Here is an 18,839-nt window from a genome sequence, read left to right on the forward strand (position 1 = left end):
AGGCTTAACAAGCAGGTTTTGACCAGACAAAGGATGTATACTTCTGCCTTGGTTCACATGTAAAATAAGCATTGTAAGCTAACACAATGGAAGCCTGTTTGCATATGACAGTGACATGAGGATGTGAAGGCAACATGGAGTCAGCACACATGGGAATAAACCACAATTGTCATCCTGACTCTGGGGACAAAACACTGACTTTGGGGATACAATGGGAAGGCAAAAAGGACACCTTTTTGTCCTTCACTGAGGAAGCAAAAAGGTCAGTGCTTTTTGAATTCATGAAAGAGGGATCCAAGCAATGTTGGCTGGAGACACTGAAAGATTACTTTAGCTGAGAAACTATTGTAGACAAAGGTTTTAGCCTGATAAAGTTAAGTTGAGACTCTATGAAGCATATTATACTTAGTTTTATATATACACATTTCTCTTTCCTTTGTTATCCTTACTCACTAAATTTTAGCCTTTTGATAATAAACTTATATTTATAGTGAAAACAATCATATCTCTGTGCTGTAATGTTATAGGTGAATCGAAGAAGCTCATGTGTGCACTGTTCTTTTGGGGACAGTTTACCTGGTAATTTCTGAGAGTGTTCAGTGGCTAAGTGCTGGCCATGCAGGGGAATGCTTCAAGGAGGTTTGGGGACTGGCATGCATCTAGGCACAGCAAGGACTGGCAGAACCCTGAGGAGATTGCTTGGGTAGCTAACACCCAGTTAAGCACAAGGAAGTCTCACTCTCCTTCTGAGGCAGGAGGGTAACAAGATGAATCACAATCCTGGGTACCCCGAGAAAGCATCATACTGCCCCATCCTGGTGTGTTGTTATTGACCCTACAGTTTAGCAGCTGTGTAGGACCACACTCTGTGCAAAACCAGTCACTGCATCTCAACCCCCCCCCCCACCACCACCAATAAAACTGCAAGGTTCGAGAGGGTTCAGAGAAGAGCAATGAGACTGATCAAAGGCCTGGAAAAAACCTCTCATGAAGAGAGATTGAAAAGATGGGGATTGTGTATCTTAGAATGGAGACAAGAAAGAGACATGGTAAAAGTACATAAAATAAGGAATGGTGTAGGGAAGGGAAATCAGGAGTGCCTGTTCTCCCTGTCACAGAACAGGAAAAAGGGGATGTGCAAGGAACTGGAATGGTTGAGACATTTAAAACAGAGAGAAGGAAACGCTTTCACACAGCACGTGGAATTTACTGCCACAGGAAATCACTGAGGCCAAGGATTTAGCAAGATTCAAAAAAGGATTGGATATTTATGCAGGTAACAAGAATATTCAGTTATAGTTAATTCTAACAATTTTTAGGAGGGATGTAAAACCTCATGCGTCAGATCTTAAGACAATCTCTATCAATTATAGATTGGGGAGAAGATTATCCCATATCTGCCTACTGTGGTGTTTCTTGCTATTTCTCTGCAGGATCTGGTGCTAGCAACTGTCAGAGATACAATAATGGCCCTTGGGTTTGAAATGGCATAGCAATTCCTATAATTTTACTGCCCACTCAATGCAGCTATCATGAGTGACCACAAGATAAATATCATAGGAAGAAATGGGCCTAAATTCTTGTTATAGGAAGACAGTTTCTACAGGCCTCTAAATCCTTCAAACATGTTAACTTTGTTTTGTTTAGTATAGCCATACTGTACTAATTTAATTTTGAAATGAAGGTCAGAGAACTTGCCTCCCACCATCCCATAGGTAATTATTATTGTTTGTGTTGCATTAACATCCATGTAAATATACTACATGTGCTCATAGGGACATGTTGACATGGAATACAATTAGTTTCAAACAAATTAATTCCTATCAAGAACCCTTGGTGATAATAATAAACCAAATTTCCCACTAACATATATTTCATTTAACGCACTGCAGCCATTTACTGTCCTGCATTTGAGAAAAAGGGCTCTCATCCCAGTGCAATTTAGAGTGCTTTTCCAGGATACCACAGTTCTCCCAAAACTTTCAGGTAAGCATATTTTACCAATTTAGAAAACACACAGACAGCGGATTTGCAAACGTTAGCTCATTAGCTAGTCACCACAACACCCCATGCAAATAGGACAATTAGACAGTTTTGCCACGTACATTTCTTTTTTGTAGAGAAACAGGAAATTAATAAGGAAGGATTTGATCCTGCAAAGCACTGAGCAATCTGGGCCACATCCAGCAAAAGCATGGACTCCACTGAAGTCAATGGAACTTCTCACATTTCTTTAAGTGAAGCCAACGCTTCTAAGTGCTTTGCAGGATCAGGGCAAGAGTGCACAGCACCTTGCAGCACTGAGTCTTGAGTCCTGCAGCCCTGCCACAGCACGTGTGTAATTTCTAATAAGCATATTTAAGTCCAGAAATGTGTCAGTCATTACTGTACCTGTTGTCAAAGCTTCTTTCATCTTTATAGCACAGAAGGGCTGCAGCTGCTCCCCGTCATTCTGCATAGGTCCCAGCTCAAATGAGTTGAAAGATATCCGTAAGAAGGGAGCCATTGCTCACAACAGTGGAACAAACCTAGGTGAACAAAAGAAAATATAAAACCTAAAATAAAAAATTGGTCTGAAGCAGATAAGAAAACCAAAATCTAATATGGAGATTCCTCAATCAGAGTGACCCCCAAATCCAGTCTCTAAATTTGCCCTTACAACTTTTGCTAATGCATCTATTTGAATGTGCAAAACTTGCATGGTAAAAATTTAGGGGCAGGTTTTGAAAGCATGACCTTAAAACTAAAGTGTAATAAAGACACATTATTATATATGGCTAAGAGGATATTTTAGCCAGACAAGTTTGAAGAGACCTCCTCCCCAATTCATCGTCATAGTCTTCATGCCCCTTTGAAAACATAAGGCTGTGCAGCACATTGTTAATAGATTAACTTTGATGTTAAGCTCCATACCAATAGAAGCGCTTAGTCAATGGATTAACGAAGTGTTTCTATTGGTATGGAGCTTAACATCAAAGCTACAGAAACACTCAACATAGTGTCTATGAGCTACAAAACTCAACTGTAACCCAAATATATTGACCTAACGTGCATTAAACTTGTTGAGCTTCCACTGCCTTGAATATGTTTATCTGTTAAGACTAACAAAATTATGATTTTTTTTGGAAGCACTTATGTGATCTGACAAAGTGGATGTGACCAACTATCATGCGGCATGTTGGCTCACTTGGCATAATTAGAGATGTTAATTTTTTTAAAAGTGCTTTCTCCCAGTTGGAAGATTCTCTTGGAAGTTTGCCTGCTCTACTCCTGGGGGAATTCTGTGCCACTGCATGCGCAGAATTTATGTCCCCAGCAGATTTATTTGCTTCCCCACAGAAAAACGGCTTTTTGACAGGGAAGCAAAGGGAATCCACAAGAGCAGTCATGTGACCCTCCCCAGCAGTATGTTTCGAGTGCCCAGGGCAGCTGGCAGAGACGTAAAATCACTGTGGGGCAGAGAGTGGAACTGAGGAAGACCCGGCTGGTGGCTCCTACCCTGCATCAGGCTCAACTGCTAGTCCTGGCTTGGCAGGACAGGACTTCCTCTTCCCCTGCACGACATCCGGAGCCAGGTCAGACTCACCCCCAGATTTCTCTCCCAGCTGCAGGAAGCTCTACAAACTCCCTCCTCCCCTCCCCGCCCGTTTCCTGTACCCATCACTCCTCAGCTGCAGGGGGAGGGATCCCTGTACAGCTAGCTGCTCCCCCATCCGCTCAACCAGACACCCTCATACTCAGACCCTCCTGCTGAGCCTCACCCCCCTTGCACTCAGAACCCCCCCAATGAGCCCCACTCCCCTTGCACCTGGACCACCCTGATGAGCCACCCATACCCAGATCCCCACCTCACCTAGCCCCAACCAGCTGCACCTGGATCCCCACCCCACTGAGCCCCGCTTCCCCAGCATCTGGACCTTCCACTGAGCCCCAGCAACCTTCACCTGGACCCCCCTGCAGAGTCCCATTGCCGTTGCACTCAGAACCCCCCAACAAGCCACTGTGCATCCAGATCCCCCAGCACCCGGATCCCCCACTGAGATGCCCACACCCAGATTTCCCCACACAGAACTCTCTCAACCCACACCTGGCAGATTTGCATAAGGTACCTTTAAATATAGACTTCAGGCTATATATACATTTCTATCATTTTCTTTGGCTCTAAGCTAGTTCTGAGGAGTTTAGAACATTACAACTTCAGTAGAGGTCTAGCCATCAGTTCAAGCTCAGTATGACTAAAATAGGGGTTTTCATCTATCTCCTCTCGCGATCATTTTGGACACCATCACCATTTACCTGTCACTCAGGCCCATAGGCTGGGTGTCATCTTGAGTTGGACCTCTCTCTCTCTAGGCCTTCACATACAGACTATTTCTAAATCTTGCTGTTTCTTTCTTCATAACATCTCTATATTACAGCATTTCCTATCCATCCAACTCAGCTAAAACTCTTGTCCAGTCTCTTATCTCATGTCTCAATTATTGTTACATCCTTTTTTCTGTCCACTGAGTTCACAACTAAACCTTGAGTACTCAATGTTTGTTTTATCATTCACAGAAACACTGAATCCTTTCAATACATCAGTACTGATAAAAATCAAATACAACTATGAATTGTTTTGAAATAATGGAGAGACGAAGACCTGAAACTGTCAACACTCCTCTGATTAAAGAAGAATAAAGAAAATAAATCTAAGATTAATTTATAGTACTGAGATCAGAAAATTCATAATACAGTGGAACACCAAGCTATCAACGGCGGGTTCTGCCCAAGTAATCATAGAAAAGTTTTGTTTGCTTACCTAGTTTTATTGTTAAATGAGGTTTCCTTTCTAAAGGGACATTGGAGGACATGAAGGCTGCCATGACAAGAAAAAACATTTATTGGTCTGTCATTACATTTTAAATTTCTTCTGTTAGGGAATTGAGACCCGATTCTGATCTCACCTATACTATTTTAAATCAGGAATAACTCCACTGTGTAAAACTGGTGTGAACAAGATCAGAATCATGTCCTTCATGTTTGAAGTCTAGAACTTACCAAAGCACTAGTAAGCATTTTAACTTAAGACAGGATTCTTCAGTAATTCAGATTTTAGGTCAGGAGACCTGTGTTCTATTCATGACTCTGCTGCTGACCTGTTTGGTGACCTTGTGCAAGTTACTAAACCTATCCGTGCCTCAGTTTCCCCATCTGTAAAATGGGAATAACAACACTGACTTCCTTTATAAAGCTCTTTGAGATCTAGTGATGAAAAGTGCTATATAAGAGGTAAGTGTTCAGTGTCCTGAATTTCAGAGGGTAGCTGCTCAGCACTTCTGAAAAGTCAGACCTCATTAACATTTATTTTTTCAAATATAAATTAAAACAATGAAGCACCCCAAATTAAGTCACTTTTGAAAAATTTAGGCTAGGCTTTTGCAAAGCTTGGAAAATCTAACTTAGCATCCACTGAGCTATCATTTTCTCATAGGTCATAGTAGCTGAACAGATATCCAGTGATATGTTCAATTCATGCCATCATTATATGTTGTATGGTTTCAAGTCCTCAGAAATAAACTTAAATGTCAAAGTGGTTTATTTTTCTAGTTTAGGAAAACAAACTAATTTAAAAAAATGAAGCAACATATGGTTTGCAGACAAGATATAACAACTGGTGCTTCAAGTCTCATATCCTGCCACAAGCAGTGGCCACCAACTGATGCTTCAGATAAAAAAAAAAGGGGGAGGGGGAAGGATGTAAAAAAGCCATAATGCACTTAGCCAATTGTGTGTGTGAGAGATGGGTGGGGAGGAATTTCTTTCTTTGTGAACCCTGCAATTATGAGCTCATTACTTTTGTCTTAGCAAGCCTAATAAAGTTATCGCTCATCAAATTATCCAGCTCCTTTTAAAATTCAGTTCTAGTAGGAGAATTTGATCTCCTGGAGCTCTGAATCCCACAGGCTGACTCCAAGCTCTGAAGAATTATTTCCTGTTATTGGCTTTAAATTTACCCAGCAAGTGACCCCTTGTTCAAGTGTGCCAGAATAAGAGAAGACTGATGAGATTTTAACTGCACATACACCGTTCTCTAAAGAACCTCAACTACTTTCCCTCTTCTCTCCCTTCAATGCTAATTTATTCTATTTTTTTTTTTTTTTGCAGTCTCCTATGTACTTCTATCTCTGTTAATTTCTGTGGACCTTTACAATTTTATTAAACACAATAAAAAAAAAAACTAACTAGAGAGAGGGGCACAGTTTTCAATCACAAATAATGTGTCAGTTCGACCCGATCAAACTAAATTTCCAAGTGTGGTAGTGTTTTGCCTTTAGTTAGATTCACTATCAATTATATTGCAAGTTATTGAGGACAAGCACTTTATTTTCATACTTGTACTCATACATAGTTGTGACTAGCTGACTGTTAGCAAAATATAAATGCTGCTAAATAATACATTTCCCTGAAGACAGATGAGGTTCACTAACTTGGAATTCCCAGGGTTTCTCTTGGCTCTGTTCCCTCCCTCCCCCCCAATTAGGCACTAAATTCTTCAGGAACAGTTGCTATTTTCAAAGCTGCATTGAATAACTGTGGCCTTGGCTACACTTGAGAATTCACAGCGCTGCTGCGGCAGCACTGTGAAGCGCGAGTGTAGTCGCGCCGCCAGCGCTGTGAGTGCTCTCTCGAAGCGCTGCAACTACTCCACCTCTCCGAGGGGAATAGCTTGCCGCGCTGCAGGTGCTGATTACACTGGCGTTTTACAGCGCTGCACTCGCTGCGCTCGGGGGCGGGGGGGGGGAGGTTCACACCCCTGAGCGCAGCAAGTTGCAGCGCTGTACAGTGCCAGTGTAGCCAAGGCCTGTGTGAGAATCTCTTTATCTCTTCTTTGTCACACTTCATTTCCTTCAGAAACAAGAAGGCCTGATGATTTATTACACTTGAGTTTCTCAAATTGCTCCATAATCAATATTCTTACAGACTTATACGTGTGTCACGGCCACACAATGCTCTCCAACAAGAGGTGCCTTTGGGAAAGACATTATCCCATCGACAGTCAAGAATGAGGCAAAATATTTCAATTAACTTTTCTATTATTTTGTTATACTCCCTCTGAAAATCCAGGTCTATGGTATCTTTACGCTTCTTGGTTCTCATACACCTATGTGTGAAGAATATTTGTTTCCCCTGCTCTGGCTCTCATAAGGTTTGCCAGCTTTCACAATGTTATTGTGAATCCTTCAGTATTTGGTGTTTTCTTAAATCTCCAGCTCTTGGATTCAAGAGACTGAATGAGAGTATAAGCCTTTGGTTTGTTAAATAGGGTTCTAGTCCTCAAAGTCATGGAAAAAAGCTTGAAAATGCAAAGAATGTGCTCAGAAACCAGCGGGAAAATAAAAAGAACCCAAAATGAATTTTTAAAATATCTCAATTTAAGTCACTCATGATTTTTTGGACCTGACTCAACACTTTCAATGGTTAGAATTGAGCATACTACTATCTGAACATCATATCATGTGTCTTTATCCTTTATCTTGAAATTGTATCTTACTCAGCATTGTTTGTTTTCCATTTCATTTATATTTTTTAGGCCATTTCCCAATATTTTTAAACTACATTTTTAAGCTCTAAGCAACCTGTGCATGTCACTTAACCAGAGAAAGGTATAACATGATTCAATTGCTTGAAGTTGAAGCTAGACAAATTCATACTGGAAATAAGATGTACATTTTTAATGGTGAAAGTAATTAACCATTGGAACAATCTACCAAGGGTTGTGGTGGTTTCTCCATCACTGGCAATTTTACAATCAAGATTGGAAATTTCTCTAAAAAGACTCTCCGGCTGGTGGTGCTGCCGCACAGCGAGGCTGACAGGCTCCCTGCTAGCCACTGAACCACGCGGCTCCCAGTAAGGAAGCAGCTGGCATATCCAGCTCCTAGCCTTAGGGGCAGCCGAGGGGGGAGGTGGACAGGGGTCTGCATGTTGCCCCATCCCCTGCTGCTCCCATTGACTGGGTGAGGGTAGGGGAGAAACTAGCGTGAGTGTGATTCGCGAGCGCTCAGCAGGCGGCTGTTGCGGGGTTGCGTGGCACACACCTCTCCCGCTGATGCCCAGTCCTCTTCTCCTCGCACTCCTCGTGTGGCTGGGCTCGAGCTGTGGTGCGTGCCCTGCAGTGAACCACTTTCTGTCTATCGCCCCATCACCGGCACCCAGGAGTTCGAGGTATGTGTATCCCCATCTCTGAGTGGTGGGAATGGGCTGCACCCCCATTCCCCCATCATTCCCTCCCTCCCCGCCCCAACCCCTGTGCACCCTCATCCCTGTCACTGCAACCCCGCCCTGCCCCAACCTCCCCACACCCCCATCCCCTCACTGCATCCCTCCTCGTCCCAACAACCCCATCCCATTTTGTCCTGCCCCCCACACCTAACCATCTCAGCCCTGTACCCCTTATAGCGTTCTCCCACCCATCCTCCCACCTCCCAGAGCTGCAACCCCCATGTCCCTCATCCCCCACAGCCCTGCACCCCATTCCTCTCCATACACTGCTGCACTCCCATTATGTTCCTATACACCCCTGTGCCCCCCACATCCTCATGCACCTGTAGCTTTCTACCTCCCCTTGCATCCACGCCACATACCCTCCTGAACCCACTCCTCTCTCCTTTACTGCCCCCTCTCACCTCCACCCTGCTCTCATCCTTGGCCTCTTTCCCTCCCCATCCTCTCTCTTCCACTCCCACCCCATCTTTTCCCCTCCAGTCCACCCTCCTCCCTTCCCAACTAGGTGATTTAGGCAGCCCCTGGCAAAGTCTATGAAAAAGTGTCTCTGTGTAGGCCAGTGTGTGCATGTATGCATTGTATGTGTGTAAGAGACTATGTGTCTTTGTGTAAGGAGGTGTGTGTATTGTCGCATGTGTGTATACTTGTGTGAATAAAATTTGCAGCCTAACTCTTTGACTGTTATTATTCCCTTTGCTGGCTTGCGAACAAAAAAAAAATTGATGAAATAAAACGTGTGTATTCATTTCATACATTTTTAAAAGAGAAGGGAACTCTAAAAGAAATGTATTATTTCTTAAAAAATGAATGTTGTTGACTAGTAATTGCAGAAGAGCCAATGTATCATACATTTCTCCCACCTTTGTCTAGCTACATTATAAACTCTTTGTTGCAGACTGTAGCGGGGTGGCTACCCTGCTCCTAAAATAGAAGGGGTTGAAAGCAGCCCTGGAGAGGGCTGTGGCTGGGGACAGCTGATTGGGGAAGCGGCCACACCCCAATCAGGCCACAGCTGGCCTGTATCAAAAGGCTGTGAGCCAAAAGCCCAAGAGAAGTCTCTCTCCAGGCTGGGAGAGAGCCGGGCCTGGCTGCCTGCAGAAAGGGTACTGGGAGTGAAGCAGGGCTGGGGAGAGCCAGAGGAGCAGGGGAGCTCCAGGCTGGCAACTCCCCAGGCTGCAGGGACTGGTCCAAGGCCCATAGAGGTATTGGAAGGCAGAGGAAGGCAGCAGGTCTGAACCCCCTTGCCTATGATGAGTGGCTTTTACACTGCAGTCTGGCCCACGAAGCGGGGGCTTGGTGATGACTGGCAGTAGCCCAGACTGAGGCAAGGTGGGGATTAGAGGATTGGGGGTTTCCCAGAGGGGGGAGACCCATAGAGATTGGTGGGGGTATTGCCAGGGGGAAGCCCCCGGGTAAAGGGGCACCGGGGTCCTGGGAGGGACACGGGGGCCAGTGGCAGTGGGACACCGGCCTGAAGAGGGCGCTCAGAGGGCTGGAGAGCTAATTTCGTGAGACGACCGGCTGGAGGCGCCGCAAGGGTGAGTCACGCACCATTACACAGACTCTCTCTTTTTATGTGCATGTCCAGCACCTACCACCCTGGAGCCCTGATCTTAGTTGGGGTTTCTAGACACTAAACAACAATTGTAATATTAAATAATGTGGAATTATATATGTTAGTGCATGCTAGATGTGCACACATGAATACACATTTGTATCTGCATGCAGGTGTGGGAGTCAGTTTCTACAGATTTATTTATATAGCTATCTGGACAGGTGTGGATTTCTGTGGTTGTACTCTATAGATTTGTATTTGGGCTTCAGGAGTGGGCCTTTAATGCACCCATTGCAGCTATGATAATGTGTGGTCCTAATTCCACACATAAAATTACAACTACTTTAGTGAACAAAAAACATGGAGCTGGTTACAAAAAATGCGAAGAGGGGAGGGAAAGAGTCATGAAAACCTTTCATTTTTTAAAAAATTACCCATTTTGACTATCTTGCTGCCAGCTCTAGCATCCTGCAACAAATAAAACCTGAACTTAGCATAATACATCTGTCAAAACAATCAATATGCCTGTTTGAGCCTTGCAGTGAAAATGAGCATGTGAAAGAGGGTGGGGGAGAGCAAGTGACGGAGGGAGGGGGGATGGAGTGAGCAGGGGTTGGGGTCTCGGGAAGGGACGAGGCGGGGCAGAGCCTCAGAGAAGGGGCAGGGCAAGGGTGTTCAGTTTTCTGGCATTAGAAAGTTGGCAACCCTAATAAACAGAAGTATACTATATTCTAAAATGCAATCACTTAGGTATTAATAATCTCTCTCCAAACAATTCCTAGATGAATGGTTCTGTTAGTTGATAATGGAGCAGTTAATATTGCCCATTACAGTATTATTTTACCAGAAAATACTGCAACTTCTGTATTATGAAATCTTGATCACTATTCTAATCAGGGGGCCTGCAGGCTTCCTCTTTGAATTATGGTAGTATTTCAGTTAAGTGAAATTTGTAACCAAATAAACTCCACTCACTGATCATTTCCACCATGGGATGATACCCTGATTATACAGAAGATATCTTTCACAATTAATTTAATCCCTCCAATTTTGCAAAGTATCCTGCTTAAGTAGAACCCAAGAATCCTTTATCTCATTGAGCCTACATCCTAACACATTTCTAAAATGAAAATTTTGCTGATTCATTTGAGAAGCCAAATGTTACATCTCTCTTGGTTTTGGTCTGAATCTCTGGATTTAGCATAAAGGTAAGTATATTTTTTATGTCTAACAGGAAGCCTGTGTTTATTAATTAGCCTAATTTAACTGAAAATTTTTGTCTGTACCTTATTTGATATTTTACTGTGAAATATAAGATAAATGGTCAATAAATGTATGATCTTTCCTTCACTAAGTCAAAAAAGATCCATCACATCTTCTGAATCACTAATTTGCACAAGCAAAATGTTTACTCTTGGAAGGATAGGCTGGCAAGGTAACACTGAAGACTAGAGATTTCACCGGGGTGGTGGAGGGGAGAACCTCTCTCTTTTTTTTTTTTTAATATTTTATCTGGAAAACAAAGTTAAGAAGTTGAAAAAAGTATTGCTAATATGAGAGAAAGTATGTTTACTTATGTTTTTATATTACAGAATTAGTGATTTAAGCCAAGGGCTATGAAGCTAGGAAAGCCCATATGAACCCATGACTTCCTAATGACATTTTATAACCAAATTCAATGTTTACAAGCTTCTTAGATATATAATGAACAGCAACATCCGCTTTTTGTTATTTTAATATCAGTATTTTGATACTTAGGCAATAGCTGTCCAACCAGCAAACAAGGTTTCAACATGTAATGCCTCATCATTAATTTTCTTAGTTCACTGTAGAATGCTGGACTTGTCCTAGATCAACTGTTTTTGCCAGCAGGTAGCACAGGTGTGGCCTGGACTTTATACCAACTTTTTGGACAATTTATGAGATCTTTCTTTGCCCTTCCCCACCCTTCCAGCTAGCTACCCTCTCTTTACCAGCAGAACATAGTTATGCTGTTCTTTCTGGGAGAAGAATGTGGAGAACTATTCAAAATCCTTCATGGAGTCAAGACAATTTGACCCATTACTCAATTTCTTTAAAGCACCTCTTAGCCAACCCAAAATGCTCCACATCACATGACTAGCATTCTTCTATTATTAGGTTCTCTTCAGAGCCTATGAGCATAATTTTTCAAATTGCTCAGAACCATCACTGTTGAGCGGCAACAAGCATTTCTTCCCAACCTCAAGGGGATCAGCACACTGTCATTTAGACAAAGGATTGTGAAATCTGAGAAAGTCAGTGTATTGCAAGGGATATATTTGTTAATACTCTTTTTTTGTGTGCCATACAACTACTATAAACAGAGACCTTCCTACAAAAATTGTAACAGGAATATTTTACAAATCCCCAAAATAAAATAGTCTATGTTAATTTTGATCAATGGCCTGTTCTCCTCCACAACAACAACAACAAAAGCTGAAAGGCTATGTTTTATTCAGCTTTGCAATTACCTGGTGACACTATTTAGCCCATTGGACAACTGAGAAGCACCACTATAATGCAAATATCCACAGTATGTCATCCAGGCACTAATAAGATAACTCTGCTATGCTGAACCTCAAGCTGATTTGCTGGAGTTCCATTTGATGGGATTAGGGATTCAGATGACCTCCTCAAGAAAGGAAAACAGCTTTAGTAAAAGTAACAAATCCCAGCTATACCTCACACCATCCACTGATAAATTCAATGTAAATATAATGCTAATCAAAAACTCTAATGAGGAACATGTTCTAACTGCTAGACTAGGAATCGATACCTTAAATGGCTGAGCAAATCATCTGCCAACACAAGAGTACAGATACAGTAACTCCTTGCTTAACATTGTAGTTATGTTCCTGAAAAATGCGACTTTAATCAAAACGATGATAAGTGAATCCAATTTTCACATAAGAATTAATGTAAAGGGGGGGGGGGTATTAGGTCCCAGGGAAATTTTTTTCACCAGTCAAAAAACTATACATTATATAGATATACACACAGTATACATTTTAAACAAACAGTTTAATACTGTTCACAGCTATGATGATTGTGAAGCTTGGTTGAGGTGGTGAAGTTAGAGGGTGGAAGAAGGAGGGATATTTCCCAGGGAATGCCTTGCAGCTAAATGATGAACTAGCACTCGGCTGAGCCCTCAAGGGTTAACACATTGTTGTTAATGTAGCCTCTCAAACAAGGCAGCACGAACAGGAGGGAGGGGAGACAGCATAGCAGACAGAGACAGACACACACTTTGTGTGTGGGAGAGAGATGCACACTGCCCCTTTAAGTAAGCTGACCCACTGTTAAGTGCATTGTCTTTAAGTGGATCAGGAAGTTGAGACAGCAGCTGCTGCTCCAAGCTCTTTCTCGGTCCTGACCCCACTCAGCTCTATATGGAGAAGGGGTAAGTGGGGTGCAGGGGGAAGGGGGACACGCTGACATTAGCCCCCCCTGCACAGCAAGCAGGAGTCTCTGGGAACAGCTCCAAGGCAGAGGGCAGGAGCAGCACATGGCAGTTGGGGGAGGGACAGCTGAACTGCCAGCAATTGATAGCCTGCTGGGTGGCTGCAGCACAGGGAACTTAGGGGAGTGAAGAGTTGATAGGGGGAACTGATAGGGGGGCTGCCGGTCCACCCTGGTTACAAGCCCCCCACCAGCTAGCTGCAACGGGCTGCTCTTATTGCAAGCAGTGGACAAAGCAGGCAGCTGCCAAACGTTAGAAGGGAGCTGTCATAACTATAAAGGGAAGGGTAACAGCTGTCCTGTGTACAGTACTATAAAACCCCTCCTGGCCAGAGACTCCAAAATCCTTTTCCCTGTAAAGGGTTAAGAAGCTCAGGTAACCTGGCTGGCATCTGACCTAAAGGACCAATAAGGGGACAAGATACTTTCAAATCTTGGGGGGGGGGGGGGGGGGAAGGCTGTTGTTTGTGTTCTTTGTTTGGGAGTGTGTTCGTTCTCGGGACTGAGAGGGACCAGACATCAATCCAGGTTCTCCACATCTTTCTAAACAAGTCTCTCCTATTTCAAACTTGTAAGTAAATAGCCAGGCAAGGCGTGTTAGTTTTCCTTTGTTTTCTCAACTTGTAAATGTACCTTTTACTAGAGTGTTTATCTTTGTTTGCTGTACTTTGAACCTGAGACTAGAGGAGAGTTCTCTGAGCTCTTTAAGTTTGATTACCCTGTAAGGTTAATTTCCATACTGATTTTACAGAGATGATTTTTACCTTTTTCTTTAATTAAAAGCCTTCTTTTTAAGAACCTGATTGATTTTTCCTTGTTTTAAGATCCAAGGGTTTTGGATCTTGATTTACCAGGAGTTGGTGGGAGGAAGGAGGGGGAATGGTTAATTTCTCCTTGTTTTAAGATCCAAGGGGTTTGGATTTGTTTTCACCAGGGATTTGGTGAAGGTTTTTCAAGGCTTCCCAGGAAGGGAATCCATTGAAATGGTGGCAGCCGAACCAGAGCTAAGCTGGTAGTTAAGCTTAGAAGTTTTTCATGCAGGCCCCTACATTTGTACCCTAAAGTTCAAAGTGGGGATCCAGCCTTGACAGGAAGCATTGCACAACTTTAAACGAGCATGTTCCCTAATTGATCAGCAACGTAACAAGGAAACAACATTAACCGGGACGACTTTAAGTGAGGAGTTACTGTAGTGAGTAACAGGTAGTATGCACGGATGACTGGGAACCAGATGCTGTAGACTTTCACCTCTGGAGAGAGAGATTCAAGTCAAGTCCTGATTAGGTCATAGGTGAAAATGAGTTGAATGGTTTAGATCCTAGTCCCCCTTGGAAAGTTAATCAGATCATCAAGTCCCCACATAATTCAGCACAGCTGGGAAACCACTAGTTAAATAAACCCAGGACTAGGACTAGCGGGGAGCTCTAAACTGAGATTGAGATGCATTGGCGAGGCTGTGTCTGGTTCAAGCCAGTGTTAGTCCCTAGAGTGAACATAAGCCCCATCACATGAACTTTGAGCATTAAATTCATAACTACAATGTAAATATATTGAAGAAGTATGTGTTTTCTAAGTGAACCAGTGATCTTTCCCCTTCCTGATAGCCAGGTGCAAAACTGACCTTTCAAGCCCCAGATGTAGTTGTCTCCTAAAAGCTGTATTCTTTTTTTTTCCCCACGACAGTCAACTTCACTGTGAACTCAAACACTTACCTACGTGTAATCAGCTTGCCAAAAACCAAAAACATACACGTGGGGACAGCAAGATCCACCGCACACTAATTGTACTGATATGAGCAAAGTCAGTTCAAGACTGCTGGCAAAAACAGAGGCTACTTCTGCTCTTTTATTACCAATAAAAATGAATTCCTCTGGGAAGTAAACTTGCTCTCAAAAGCAACTCTGTTTTCTTTACACACACAGGCTATGTCTTCAGTGCCAAAAAGGGTGTGTGTTTGCTGCCAGGTAACAAATATGTATTAGCTATCTTGCTGTGAAATCCAAGTGCACACAAGGGTCTGTAGTTTTTATCCACAATGTAGGTAGTCAAGGACAACACTATTTCCTCCACTCCACATCTGCAGCTGACCTCACCTAGCTACATCATGGTAAAAGCTACAGAGACTTGTCTCCATTAGGATTTTACAGTGAGATAACTAATGTGCATTAACTATCTTGCTGTAGAAATACCCACCTTTTTGGGCAGTGAAGACATAGCCACAGAGACTCATTCTAATCAACAGAAATTTCTCAAAATCCCTGCAGAATATCCAGTCATCTAAAGTTCAGTCACATTCAAAAAACAAAACAAAACCCAACATATGCACATCTAGTCAATATACAGAGTTCTCTCCCAGTGTTTTCTGTAAACTAAGATCCTCCCCACCTCCCACAACTTCACACTGGAAGAATCATGAGCATCTGAATGCTGATTCAAGCTTTTAATTACAGCATTTGACAAGAAGTCAAAAGGTGCTGCAAAAAGTCAACCTATGAAATAAGAAAGGGGAATTCACATACAACTCATGAGAAATTTATTGCTGCTATTAAATATGACAGCCAAATGGCTTTCCCTTAAGCCCTTGTCTTCCTTCAAACCTAATGGTGGGAAAATTGAGATGTGTGCTCTTAAAGAGACCAATGGAAGTTGCAAGTTCTATATCTCAAATAGTTAAAAGCTCAATGTGTCTCTTATCTGAAATAAAAAAAGGGGAAAAAATCTTTCATAACATTGTACATAGAGAAAATTGCAGATGCTGCATCAGACTACAGAGTGTGACAGACCCAGAGCAGTGGGGTACAGGAGTCTGGTAGAGGGCAAATATACTGGTCACTGGATGAGTAGTTTTCTTTTCCCTGAGTGACCAGAGCAGGGGCTGCACTAGAGTAATCAGGAACCTGCTAGAACTGGTTAAGGCAGGCAGGCTAATTAGGACACCTGGAGCCAATTAAGAAGCTGATAGAATCAATTAAGGCAGGCTAATCAGGGCACCTGGGTTTTAAAAAGGAGCTCACTTCAGTTTGTGGTGGGAGTGTGAGGAGCTGGGAGCAAGAGGCGCAAGGAGCTGAGAGGGTGTGCTGCTGGAGGACTGAGGACCACAAGCGTTATCAGACTCCAGGAGGAAGGTTCTGTGGTGAGAATAAGGAAGGTGTTTGGAGGAGGCCATGGGGAAGTACCCCAAGGAATTGTAGCTGTCATGCGGTGGTTACAGGAGGCACTATAGACAGCTGCAGTCCACAGGGCCCTGGGCTGGAACCTGGAGTAGAGGGCGGACCCGGGTTCCCCCCAAACCTCCCAATTGACCTGGACTGTGGGTTCTTCCAGAGGGGAAGGTCTCTGGGCTGTTCCCCTACCCACATGGTGAATCTCTGAGGCAAGAAAATCCTCCAATAAGCGCAGGACCCATCAAGATAGAGGAGGAACTTTGTCAGAAGAGCCATTCTCAGACAGTGGCCAGTACCATATTTCACTGCAAAAAGAGTACTCTAAGCAACAACTCATGTGCTCTGTGCTAAGCTAAAGCAAAATTCTACAGCAAAAGTCCATGGATTCTGCAGTGCTCTGGCAGGCATTCTGAAAATTCTCCAGCAGCTTCAGGTTAGTTTTAGAAGTTGGAAGTTTTTAGGGAATTACATTGGAAAACAAATCAATCCATACAGTCATCTTTGAATTATTAATCTTGAGAGATCACACAAGTAGTCCAACATTTGCTCACTAGTAGGGTTACCATATTCTGTACCTCCAAATGGAGGACACTCCACGGCCCCCGGCCCCGCCCCCAGCCCCGCCCATACCCCCTCCCCAACCCCGCCCCCTCCCCAAAGTCTCCGCCCCCTCCCCTGCTTCCCGCGAACATTTGATTCGCGGGAAGCCTGAAGCAGGTAAGGGGGGTGTGGGGGGGAGGAGGCGCAGCCCAGGCTAGCCCCCCCGGCGGCTCCAGCCTGGGTCGGCCCTGGCCCACCACCCCCGGCCCGCCCAGCACTGCCGGCCCCCGCCGGCCCGGCCGACCCGGCTCCCCGCCGGCCCGGCTCCCCGCGGGCCCGGCCGACCCGGCTCCCGGCTCCCCACCGGCTCCCCGCGGGCCCGGCCGACCCGGCTCCCCGCGGGCCCGGCTCCCCGCCGGCTCCCCTCCGGCCCGGCTCCCAGCCCGGACCCCGGCCCAGCACCGCGCCCCCAGCTCCCCGTCCGGCCCCGCGCCCGGCCCTGCACTGCGCCCCTGGTTCCCGGCCCGGCACCATGCCCCCGGCCCCGCACCGCCGGCCCCGGCCGAGCACCACCCAGCCCTCCCGATTTTCCCGGACATGCCCGGCTTTTGGGGATTTCCCCCCGGACGGGGATTTGAGCCCCCAAAAGCCGGACATGTCCGGGAAAATCCGGACGTATGGTAACCCTACTCACTAGTGAGGGGAGTGTGTGTGTGTGTTTGAAAATCCTCATAGAAAAATCAATCGGTGCAGTCTCAAACATTCCAAGCCATAAAATATTGCCATTACAAAGTTCAGCTAGAGCAGAAGTCTCTTCACTAACAGCAGCTGCTGGTGTGAAAGACAAGGGGTTAATGTTGTATCCTCTCCCATTCCCCAAAGTCTTTAACAGATAGCTGGAGCTCATAAACAACAGCACTCAAGTCAGCACTACAGACTTGTTAAAGTTCCTTTGTTACGGTGTAGGTAATTCTTTCTTGTTAAAAAACAGCAAAAGCAATCCACCTCTATAGTGATCCAAAAACACAGACATAGTTGCATCTCCTCTGCATCAAAGTAACACCAAAGCTGTGAGTTACATCATCCAGAAGAAACAATGACAACCCTACAATAGGCCAGAAAACAAGACCCATGTGGGCCAGAAATCCAATGGGTCCAAGCAGTGGACACATTGTTCAGCCACTGACATAGACACAATGTTTAATAAAAGCTTCTGCTGGTTCATGTTTCCGATTTCTTAGCAGCCCACAGAGAGACAACCAAGTTTCTGCATATTGCAATATGGACCTACTGCACATACTAAAAGGGTCACGAACTTTTCCATGCTGTCTGGCAGGAATACTTGAAGCTGCATACAAAAACTGTTTTCTTCCAATAGTAAAGAGTGCACATGGCTGTTAGCTGATGCTGTACTTGCAAGGCAGCCAAAGGCCAAATAGCACAACCCCTTTGGCACTTTAGCTGTTTTATTATTGCTTTGTTTCCCCCTGCATGTAATATCTGAAAGCTATAAGGCAATAATAGTCTAGCAACATTTTTTTAAATCACTAACAAGATTAATGATAATTAAAATAAGACAATTGCTTTAATTTAAAATGTCCCTCTTCACAAGATTGGCTTTTAAAAATCCTTCTGGGGATAGGTTCAGAGAGCAGCCTGAACCACAATCCCACCCCACCTGCCCCAGAAGTGAACCTGGATCTTTTGCATGCTTGGACAAGGGCCTCCCTTCCTCCCAAAATACTACTTTTCTCTTATATGCATTCATTACTACAGTAGGTAAGCATCTTCCAGCAGCATATTAAACAATATGAATAACATCTCCTATG

The 18,839-nt window shown here is 44.1% G+C and overlaps 1 protein-coding gene across 3 annotated transcripts in view; it reads right to left on the bottom strand.

The window, feature by feature from the left end:
* Positions 1-18,839, bottom strand: part of PRKCD (protein kinase C delta) — a 156,928-nt gene that overhangs the window by 72,023 nt on the left and 66,066 nt on the right. For all 3 annotated transcript variants that reach the window (XM_054035727.1, XM_054035726.1, XM_054035728.1), the window contains exon 2: positions 2,392-2,528. In XM_054035727.1, coding sequence (XP_053891702.1) covers positions 2,392-2,506 — 115 coding nt within the window. In that variant the 5' untranslated portion in view covers positions 2,507-2,528. The remainder of the gene's footprint in view (positions 1-2,391; positions 2,529-18,839) is intronic.

Source organism: Malaclemys terrapin, chromosome 7 (genome assembly GCF_027887155.1).
Source record: "Malaclemys terrapin pileata isolate rMalTer1 chromosome 7, rMalTer1.hap1, whole genome shotgun sequence".
NCBI classification, from domain to species: Eukaryota; Metazoa; Chordata; order Testudines; family Emydidae; genus Malaclemys; species Malaclemys terrapin.